Source organism: Herpailurus yagouaroundi, unplaced genomic scaffold (assembly GCF_014898765.1).
Source record: "Herpailurus yagouaroundi ecotype Mexico unplaced genomic scaffold, PumYag 202, whole genome shotgun sequence".
Classification (NCBI taxonomy): Eukaryota; Metazoa; Chordata; class Mammalia; order Carnivora; family Felidae; genus Herpailurus; species Herpailurus yagouaroundi.
This window is the reverse complement of record NW_024412433.1, coordinates 1,360,194-1,371,375: the sequence shown is the minus strand read 5'-3', so window position 1 is coordinate 1,371,375 and position 11,182 is coordinate 1,360,194. Positions and strand designations below refer to the sequence as shown.

General features: G+C 60.3%; 1 protein-coding gene across 1 annotated transcript; it reads right to left on the bottom strand.

Annotated features, from left to right (window-relative positions):
- Positions 1-6,625: 6,625 nt before the first annotated feature.
- COPS9 (COP9 signalosome subunit 9) lies at positions 6,626-9,606 on the bottom strand. Its single transcript, XM_040450467.1, has 2 exons — positions 9,288-9,606; positions 6,626-6,891 (listed from the first exon to the last, which is right to left on the bottom strand). The coding sequence occupies exons 1-2, from the start codon at positions 9,589-9,591 to the stop codon at positions 6,854-6,856; spliced, it is 342 nt and encodes a 113-aa protein (XP_040306401.1). The 5' UTR covers positions 9,592-9,606; the 3' UTR covers positions 6,626-6,853.
- Positions 9,607-11,182: the final 1,576 nt, after the last annotated feature.

Below are 11,182 nucleotides of genomic sequence, written 5' to 3'. Positions count from 1 at the left end.
CCGACGTGGGGCTTGAACCCACGAACCGTGAGATCGTGACCCGGGCGAAGTCGGACGCTTATCTGACTGGGCCTCCCCGGGGCCCCTAAACACGTTTAAATGTTTGCTCCCATGGTGAGTGATGTCCTGTTGCCTTAACCAACGTTTTACCAACTTCTCGAGATTTGGGGTACTTTCCAGTATTTACTGCCGTCGCCGCCGGTCCTTCGGGGGACTGTCTCCTCGGTATCCCGTGCCCATCGTTCTTCGAACGCCGGGTGCACTCGGGCCATTTTGGGCAAGAGCTCCGCGCTGGCGAATACGGACCCTTCAGGCCTTCGTCTGCGACCCTGCGGCTCTGTGATTCCTTCCAAATTCGCCGCTTGTCCCCAGGCCTCGTGGTGATCTCTGGGGAGAGGGGACACAGGCCTAGAGCGAGGACCAGGGTGTGGCCCTCCCGGGTGCACAAACCCCTCGTGCGGGAGAAGCCCGGGACTCGCGGGCACTGGGGGGGGGGGGGGGGGGGGGGCCGAGGGCGGCGGACGCAGCGCTCCCGTGACCCGCTCGCACGGCGCTGGCCCAGCCACGCGTGCAGGGGGCCGTCCCGGGGGTAACGTGAGCTCGCTCCCCGACTCCTCTCAGCGCCCCCCTTCACGGGCTCAGCCACCCGGGGGTTTCCGTCATCCCGGGACCACCAGCGGAGAAGCAGCTCCAGGGACCCTGGTAACCACCACCCTGTCTGCCCCTCTCTGCCTCCCCCTCCCGGTTCCCTGTCCCCTGGGGGCCGTGCCCCCTGCAAGTGCTCTGATCCCACGGTGCCCTGGGACCCCAGGTATAGGCGTCGTGTGCGGCGGGGGGGGGGGGGGAGGACCCCACCTCTTGGGAAGCCTCGGGCCTGGGAGACCCGTCGCTGCCTCTGTCCGCACAGCTGCTCGGCTACTTGTCCCTCCTGTCCAAGGCCTGATCTCCTCTGCCGTGCATCTCACACGCGGCCTGAGCGGCCCCACCGACATCCACGTCCACAGGACCTTGCAGCTCAGCTCTGGGGCCCCACTGACTGCGGGGTCTGTCTTCTCTCCGTGCAGCCTCCGGGCCACGACCTGTCACCCAGGTGGGGAGGGGGGTGGGCAACAGGGAGGGCCGCCACAAGGCCTGCTCCCCCAGAGAGGAAGGGGGAGCTCCCCGCAAAGCACGGCATACGCCCCGGCTCCAGGGATACACGGCCTATAGTCTCGCCCGGGCCTCTAGAGGCTTCGGCCCTGTCTCCAGGCAGGGTCGGTGTGGCCTGGACGTTGCTGGGGGTGAGGGGCCTGTCTGGTGCGGGTGAGGTCTGGCCTGTCCCACCTCCAGGGGCTCTGGGGGGGGGGGGGGGGGGGGGGGCGGTCTCCCAGGGCACACCTGTCTGCCGGGTGTGACTTGAGGACGGACAGAAATCCAGGTCCCTTGGCGCCAGGTGCCAGCCTTTCCCCACACCCCGTGTGGCGTTCATAGAGGTCCTGCCCCTGCCCCCCACCCCAACCCGGCCGTGCGCAGCTGTGCCCCTATCCCGAGGGGCGCTCAAAGCCCACGAGGTGCCACGGTGAGCGCACTGGGCGCAGACCCTTCCAGGTTGCGTTCATTCCTCCTCCAGCAGGACCCAGCCTACTTCCAAAGCCCCTTGCGTAGCAAATACCCTTGTTTATTTAGGTTTATTATTTCTTTCACTTGAGTGTAGGTGGCACAAGAGGTCACGTCACTCTCAGGTGTACAACGCGGTGACCGGACGGCGTGGGCAGGACGCCGTGCTCCCACGAGCGTAGCTCCCGGCGGTCACCGCGCGACGCTCCTCCAGCGCCACTGGCTGCGGTCCCCGCGCTGGGCCTCCCGCACCGGGACTCCTTCGCCCGTAACCGGAAGCCTGGCCCTCCCTCTCCCCTGCGCCCGGCTCTCCAGCCCCGCCCCTCCCCTCTGGCAACCACCAGCGCGTTCTCTGCATTTATGGGTGTCTTCCTGTTTTGCTCCTTTGTTGTTTAGGTTCCACGTACACGTGAATCATACGGTGTTTTTCTGTCTGGGACTTCTCTCACTCAGCATAATGCACACTAGGCCCGCCCGTGTTGTCACAAATGAGGAGGTCTCATCCTTTTCAAGGCCGAGTGATATTCCATCACACATGCGCACACACTCCTTTTTTATCCATGCATCTACCGGCGAACAGCTGGGCTGCTTCCATATCTCGACTATCGCAAATAATGCTGTAATAAACATGGGGATGCCTGTATCATCTCGAATCAGTGTTTTCATTTTCTTTGGGTAAATTCGCAGACGTGGAATTACTGGATCATTTCTCACAGAACTAGAACTAATATCACTAAACTTTGCATGAAACCACAAAACGCTCCAAAGAGCCAAAGCAATCTTGAAAAACAAGAACAAAGCTGGAGGTATCACAGCCCCAGATTTCGGGGTGAACTGCAAAGCTACAGTCATCTACTCAGTATGGTGCTGGCACAAAAGCAGACCCAGGGATCGGTGGAACAGAAGAGATACGGCCCAGAAATAAACCCTTGTTTGTATGGTCAATTAATCTCTGACAAAGGAGGAAAGGATATGAGATAAAGACAGTCTCGTCAACCAATGGTGTTGGGAAAACTGGACCGCTTTCTTTCATTACTCCCCAAAATAAATCCAAAGTGGATTAAAGACCTAAACTGAGGGGCGCCTGGGTGGCGCAGTCGGTTAAGCGTCCGACTTCAGCCAGGTCACGATCTCGCGGTCCGTGAGTTCGAGCCCCGCGTCGGGCTCTGGGCTGATGGCTCAGAGCCTGGAGCCTGTTTCCGATTCTGGGTCTCCGTCTCTCTCTGCCCCTCCCTGTTCATGCTCTGTCTCTCTCTGTCCCAAAAATAAATAAACATTGAAAAAAATTTTTTTTTAAAAATAAAAAATAAAAAAAATAAAAGACCTAAATTGAGACCCGAAACCAAACACCTCCTAGAAGGGAGCACAGGCAGTGATTTCTCCATCAGACCCAGCAACTCTTTTTCTGGATGTGTCTCCTGAGGCAGAGGGAGTAAAAGTGAAAATAAACTACCGGGACTACGTGGAAAGAAAAAGCGTTTGCACAGTGCAGGACACTATCCACAAATTGAAAAGGGCAAACTACTGAGCGGGGGAGGCTCTGCAAATGACACATCCCACGAGGGATTAACATCCAAAATATGTAAAGAACTCGTGCGACTCAACACCAAAAATGCCAACAAGGTGACTGAAGAATGCACACACATTTGTCCAAAGAAGATGCTCAGATGGCCGAGAGACACGTGAAAAGTGTGTCTCAACATCACTCGTCACCAGGGAAACGTAAATCAAAACCACTATGAGATGCCACCTCCCACCCTTCAGAATGGCTAGACTCAAAAAGACGAGAAACGACGGGCGCCGGGTGCCGGCGAGGACGTCAACAGGGAGCCTCGCGCACGGCTGCTGGGGATGCGAACTGGTGCAGCCACTGTGGAAAACAGACGCCATTTGTTTACATTTAACAGACAATTATTGAGCACCTACTGTGTGGCAGACACTCGGCTTGATTACAGGGACAAAGGGACAAGCTGTCCCTCTAGTGTGTGGTCACCCTGCAGGTCAGGTGACTTGCCCCCCCACCCCATTATCATCCTTGACCGCAGGGCACCTGCCATCCCATGGAGCCTCTCCAGAATTATACAGCGGTGACAAAAGCCATCAGAGTCACACTTAGTTTATTTTCAGACTCATCAGGGGTGACGATAATTCACACAGCACGGGCACCCGCAGCTGACGCCCCCTGCTGGCCTGTGCTGGAGGGGGACGTGTGAGGACCCTGTGGAGGTGGCCGCGGAGAAGCTGTGGCCTCTCCTTGTGCCTCCCCCCGGGGGAGGGGCGCAGAGGAGGCAGAGGGTGTGGGGGATCCAGTGGTCTTCGCCCTTGGCCGAGGCCTCACTTCCAGGACTCCTGGGGTCCTGAGAGGCCAGATGCCCAGGGCCTATCTTAGCTTCTTGGGAAACAGAGGGCCTTTCAGCCGAGCACCCCAACTCAGCACTTTCTCATTTTGGCCCCAGGTAGAATTCACAGCAGCGAGAGTTCCAAGATCACTAACGTTGCTTTTTAAAAAGTGTGACTTGTTTGGCGGCACGCCTGGCCCAGCCGCTTGGCGTTTGTGTGAGAATTCAGAGTCCCGACAAAGGCCACCAGCTGGTCCCTGCTCCGACGGACGGCCAGGGTGAAGGCCGGCGTGAGGCCAGAAGGCAGAGGCCGAGGGCAGGGAAGGGAAGGGGCTCCTTCAGAGGCCCTGACAGAAGTGCTCAAGCAGCTGGGCAGTCGGACAGTTTTGCTCTACAACTGCCTGCCGGCCCCACGTCCTCGTGGCCGGTCACAGGGTATGGACATGTGTTCTCACGTCCAAGAAGCGGGGAGCTCAGGATCGCAGGGTCCCAGAGAGTCCACGTTAGCAGAACGTTCTCCCAAGAGCCCACCACGGCCACCAAGGTGGGCATCCCTTGGACGCCTTCCCCTCGTAGAAAGGTGCTCCCCCCACCCCAGGGGGTCAGCAGGGGCGCTGCCACCTCCTTTCGCAGTGGAAGCCCGGCTGCCACCGACAGGCCAGGGGGCAGGACGGATGGAGGGTCAATCAGAGGCCTTCTCGGGGACACAACCCCAGAAGGGTGATGGTGGGACAGGTGGCGCCGGCCCGTCAGAGCCGTGTCTCCCCGTGGCCAGAGCAGCTGGAGGGCAGAGGAAGGGGGGAGGTGGCCTAGCCCGGGGTCCCTGGGCCCGGGGCCAGCTGTCCTCAGCTCACCCGCCCTTCCAGCCGGTAAAGCCCTGCTTCTGCTCTCACGGGCTCCAGCGAGGCGTCCTGCTCCCCTGAGGAGTCTTGCCCAAGCTCCCAGAAGTCTCCCTCGCCCCCCGCCGGTTCTCCCAGCGGCTGTACCGCTGAGCTGTGCTCGCCCTCGATGCTCCACGACTTCCTGGCAGCTGGGCCTGCGATCAACCGTGTGGCCACACAGTAGGCTTTGTAAACGTGGCAGAGATGGTCACCGGCGATAAAAATGTATGCCTGACGACGGCAAGAGTGTGGCCGGAGGGGTCAGCACAAGCACATAAATGAGCAGAAGGCGCCGTCTGCCTCCTACGGTATTTCCCGCTCCCCCGGTGGGGGGGGGGGGGGTGGCGGCCAAGGTGCAGCGAGAGGAGGGAGGAAAAAGGTGGGAGAGCTGTGTCTTGGCCTCATGGTGCGAGGGAAGCCGCGAAGATTCGGTGAAGGGAAAGGGTGGTCTACAGCTCAAACGCTTAAGCAGGCCTAAGTGTGCAACACACACACACACACACACGGGCATCACCACTGACAGCGCTGCTTGGACTAGACCAGCCTGTGGGGTCCCCGAAGCCCGCCGCGTTCCGAGTCGCAGCCCCGACCGGATGCGGGACAAGCCTGGCGGGACTCTCGTCAACCTCAACGGATGAGGCCGCAGGGGAACCACTTGATCACGAAAGAATTCACCCACACACCTGGTTGTTCCCCACAGAACCCGCTCGGGACACGGTAAAAACTGCTCGTAGTTAAGCTGAGAGCGCGGCTCGGGGAAACCGCTCTGGAAGCACGGGTGCAGCCCGCCCGCTGGGGGGGCGGGGGAGTGGAGCCTGTCGTTGAGCCTCTGACACAGAGACGGCCCCTTCCTCTGAAGCTTCCGACACAGCAGACCGCGTCTGTCCGTCTTTTCAGGGACACTGGGCTGTGACCCCGCCCCCCTTTCGGTCCCGTGGAGCTTGCTGGACGACTGGGCTGCAGCGCCCTCCCAGGGCAGGAGCGCCCTCCCAGGGCAGGAGCACAAAGGGAAAGCCGCTCGGCACTCCCGAGGAAACCGGGGGGGGGGCGGGGCGGGGGGCGCCCCCCTCCCCCCCCCCCCCCCCGGTGGGGAACCCTCCCCCCAGAGGAAACCTCCTCCGGCTCGGAACTTCACGTGTCTTCGGTGGCAACGTCGCCCACCAACAGGCCCCCGGGTAACGCTGCTCGGCGCCCTCTCCGGGTGGAGGTCGGCAGGCGCCCTGCCTCGCCACTGCTTAGGCCCGCGGCCTGGGCGCCTCCCCGTCAAGGAGACCGTCCTCGCAGGAACAGGAGTCTTAACTTTTACAGCCACGATCTGTGGCGAGCGGACCCGGGGAGAAAGGTAAAAACCCTCTTCTGCCCCTCGGGTGTCACGTTCCCTTAAAACGGACAGACGGACGCATGTCTCGCGTAGAAGGCAGCTCCTCCGGGGCCATCATCCACTCGTCCCGAACCCGGAGCCTCGGGTCTGGGGACGGCGGCAGCTCTGGTGGCAAGGCGGGGGCAGGAGGCCCCGTGGCGGGGGGGAGAGGGGGATGTGCCACGCACCCCCCGCGGGGCGGGGGCGGGATGAGGAAGGTCTCCGCGCGCTGTCGGGGGGCCCGGGCGCGCCCCGCACCGCGTACCCTTCAGCCACGGATGCCACCCGGCAGGCTGGGAGCCATCACGCCCACCCGCTCCCGCGAAGGGCGTCTCAGCTGATGAGCGTGTTTCACTCGGCTTGCCGACACACACCTGCGCCCACACGCGCGCTCGCAGAGACTTTTGGGGATTACAACATTCGCTGGAAACTGCAAACGAAAACGACCCTGCAAACGACGGCAGCTCTTTTTTTTAATTGAAGGGCAAAAGTCGGTCACATTTAGAGATCAGCGGGCCTCACGCGGATGGTTACAACCACCCTCTTTCTTGGTCAACCGTCTCCTAATTTCACGTAATGTCCACCGTTCCTTAGAACCACCTGAAACTGTCCTCTGAGCAGATCGGCCACACCCCTAGGTGACGCGGGCGCGACCACACGCACTGCCGGAGGGCGTCTCACTGGATATCATCGTCATCAAAGAGATCTTCAAAATCTATATAAACGAACAAAACCACGCATTAATGGGGCACATGAGGCAAACAAGTGAGAAAACAACTTCACGATGAATCACACAGACATTCAAAACAGGGAGAAAACAGTGCACGATCGAAGGGACCCCACGACCGACTCCATTTTATCCCAAGGTCAGACAGTCCCAGGGGACACAGGAGTCTAGAACGCATCTCTAATCCCGTGTCGGTGACAATCAAGAAAGCGCACACAGGCGGAGGTGAGACCCCACCGCAAGGGGAACGCAGAGGGCAGGCGGGAGGAAGGTGCTAGAAGCACTGAGCCACGCTAGAGTGGTTGTCTCTAAGGGAGTCTGGAGAAACTGTCTGAGCCCTTCCTACTGGAAGAAGCGCTACAAACTCCCAGCGCCCTACCTGCTGCGATGGGCGGTCATCGTCTACGTGTCTGTGCGTTTCCTAAACCCGCTACCAGGGGCACACCTTGCTGTCATATTGGGGAAAGGACATCAAAGAGCCCCGTGTAGTACCGGGTGTTCAAAACGGTGCAGGATAAACAGTGAGCTACAAAGAGGGCAGTGGAAAGCCCCAGTCACGTCTCCGCACATCCAGGCTGTCACAGGCTGTCACAGGAAAGGTGCTGTCCCAGAGACCTCCTGCCTGGCTGTGTCCCCACCGCACCGACGTGAGCGGTCCCACACCTGGGCTGGCCTGTGGCCTACAGCTCCGAGCACTTTGTCCCCAGCCCCCAGCCCTAGCTAACTCGTCACACCCTCCAACCTCTGCTGGGGTGTCACCCCCCCTCCCCGATAAACCGCCCTCTGATGTGCTCCCAGAAACAATGCCACCCGCCTCTGGCTCTCGTCACGACCGCCCCTACGTGCCGTCTTGTCTAACACTCCCCTACTGTGCAACACAGTGAGTGAAGAAGGCAAGCCTTGTTCATGGTCTGAACCCTAGAGCCCAGGCGGCAAGAGGACAGAGCCTCTGCTCGAGCAGCGAGAAGGACGCAGAAGAAACCCCATCCAAACGCTCACGGCGTCCTCGCAGTAACACTTGGGACCTCCACAACCCGACGGGCGGTGTGCACCTCGCGAGCTGTCGGGGGCAGGCTGACGCAGCGTGGAGCTCTTCTGTGCTCCTTCCCTTTCTAGCCCTGGCCCAGAGGGAGGAGGCCACACTGCTCATGCCGCTCCGTGCTCCCGCGGCAGAGCAGCCCAGGTCCCTCCCAGATACTTCCTTGGCAGAATTAAAGGGCTATTTTTAGAAACCACATGAACTTGAACACAGCCAACTGTCTGTAAACCCACAAGACGCGTGGGACCTTGAAGGAGATCACCACATGTGGGAGCAGGTCGGGTGGTGTCAGGGATCACCCCACCCTGCTTGGGGTAAGGGCCCCCGAGATCACCCCACGTGAGCGAGGGCTTTCACATGGCGCTCTGGAAAGCGTAGAGAAACGGGGTCCAGTCCTCACGGCTGGGGGAAGCCCAGGTGCTGCCTCGGGAGCGGCCCGACTCCCCGGGAAGACTGGCTTCTCTTTTCAGACAACTTGCTAAAAAGATAAACTACCACGGCCTCGGACTCCGAGGTGGGGGGGGGGGGGGGGGGTGGGGGGGGGGGTGAGGGAGCGGGGTTGGTGCATCAAACCAGTGTGGCCAGATCGCATCCCAGCTGCCACTAACTAGCGACAGAAGGTCTTCGGAGCAGCGGGCGCCCAGATGAAAGAAAGGTGACAAGGAGAGAAGATCACACTTAACCCTCCGAGGAAGATCCCTCTCGTGTTTCCGTTTACGATTCAAACCCTTAGTGTGAATTAGTACATTCTGTAGGAACAAGGCCTTGGGAAGTCGGAACACAGAGAAATGCCCCCGTGACACGCGGGAAGGTGTCACGTCAACTGTTTCCACCGCGCTTACCACCCACGCGCCTGGTAACTGGCGCTAAAGCTCTTAAATACTAGTGAGTCCTGCCCTCAGAGACAAGGGAGGGGACAGCCGGTGTCGCTGTGCTAAGGGAGCCGACCAACCAGAGCCCAGGGACACAGGAAAGGAAAGGAAACCAGGTGTCAGGATGCAGCAGAGATGAGAAGGCAGGCTGGGGCTCCCACACCCGCGTCCGAAGCGTGGCTGCAGCTCAAGTTCAACTACTGGAGTGCAAGGAGACATTTTTACGCGACTTGTGTAAAAACACACTACGACCGGGGCAATTTTACGCCACTTGTTCTCCCGAAGAACAAGGCTGACGGCCAGCGCTGACAGCCGTGCTGTCACCTCCTACGCACCGCGCCGCGTCTGAGAACCGCACACAGCTGGGCTTCCCTGTCCTCTGACCCCAAGCACTCTCGTCACAAAGCACCCCACTTACAACACACAGAGAGACATTCGATTAGACCCGGGACCCCCGATCCCGGCGTCCTTACCGTTAAAAAAGTCGGCATGAACTGCCTTTTCATTGGCTGCCAAATCCATCAGGAGCCCGGTGCTGCCTCCGGCCTGGGAAAGGAAAGGTGAGAATACGTCAGGGCTGTTTTTCGAGAGAAGCCACGCCCCTCCAGGGCAGAGGAAGGTGAGGGAGGGAAAGGTGCCCAGGTGGGAGTCAAAATTTAGTTCCAGGCAAAGGAAGTGGGTGGGAGGGGCAGCATTCCCAGGTATCATCTTGAAGGTCTCCTTGATTCCTCCTACTTTTGAAACAGCATCCTGCTGTCGCCCGGAACACCACCACATCTCTGTAGGCCTGGAGTAGAGGTTCTAACTTCCTATACGATGTTGCCACAGAGGCCGGGCCCCAAATGTGCAAAACTGCGCCTGACGAGTTCTCTGCTCCAGACTGCCCCCTGCTTCTTCTGGGAATGAAACTGCTTCCCTTGGGAAAGTGACCTGCTGACCAGGGGCACCGTGGGGTGCGGTCACAGGACCTCCCACCACCACAGCTTCGGGGGCAGGAAAAGCGTGCCACAGCCCAAGTGGGGCAATCTGATGCCCTCAGGATTCAGGGTGTCTGTGAGAGTCACACAGTGAGGGCAGAGCACAGGCCCCCGCCCACCGGTCCCCGCTGCTACCCCCCGCGTTCCCAGGCTGTCTGCTCTACCTTCTCCAGGCTCCCTGGAGCCGAGTGTCTCCCACCTTCCTCTTCGTGGCTGTTGTCAGTGACCCAAACCCGGGAGAAAAGCCCAAGATGCTCTCCTCTCTCCTCAACCTCCCTCCCCCTTCCCCATGGCCAAGTAAGCCCTGCAGATTCCACCAATGACAGACTCTGCTGAGTGAGTCCCGACTCCCACCTACAGGTGTCGCCTTCGTTCAGACCGTCCTCAAGGCTTCCGTTCGCAGCCTTCCACTCTCCCACCTCCAAACCCAATCCCCAAACTCTCCAGAGTGAACTGCTAGGAAGCAGATTGGAGCAAAGCCCTCAAGTGAGTCCACGCTACCTAGGGAAATGCCTTTAACAAAGGACTGAGAAGCTGGGGTTCGGTGGCAGTGCTTCAAGGGTGGGGTGCAGAGCTCACCTGACCGGCACAGCTACAAGCCACTTGGTGACCCAGCCCCGCCCCCTTTTCCAGCTGCAATCTCTCCCCGAGCTCAGGCACCTTACAGCCTGCTGGACTCGGCTCCTGCCATGATTTCCTCTTCCACCACGACTAGTTAGCAAACACTATGCCTTCAGCATTCGCCCACAGTCAGCTGCTCTCCTAAACCCGAGCCGGGCCACCCCAAAGCCGGGAGGGCGCCTCCATCAGGGCACTCGCGACTCTATTCCACTTAGCGTCTGCAATCAGCTTCGACCATGCCTCTATTTCAGGGATCACGGACTCAGGGTCTGTCCCCCTAAACTTTGAGAAAGGGGAAATGAGGCCCAGACATCGATGGGGCGGACCTGACACTTCGAGCTGGGCCGCGGCGCTACCAGCTCACCAACACCGCCATCAGCCGAGATCACCCCGTGGCCAGGACGCAGTGAGACGAAAACGCAAGACCCCTTCGTAACCTGCACGACTGCAGGAGAACAGGGTCACCGTGCAACACACACATGCCAAGCGCCCATTCCCCCGGCTCCCTAGGCCGACGGCCGCGTCTTTCCCGACGACGGCTTCCCAGCCTGGCTCCAGTCGTGCCTCCTGCCGGACAACACGGACCCAGGCCGGGGACCCACCCTCACACCCGGCCGGCACGCAACCCGGAGCAAAGCCCCGAGCACAGGCCCGAACTCCGGCCTGTCGTCCGTGGCGCTCGCCGGGCCCGAGGAGCCGCAGGCCGGCTGCCAGCCGCGCGGGCTGGAGGACGCCACGGCCCAGGGCAGCGCCCGCCCGCCGCACGCTGG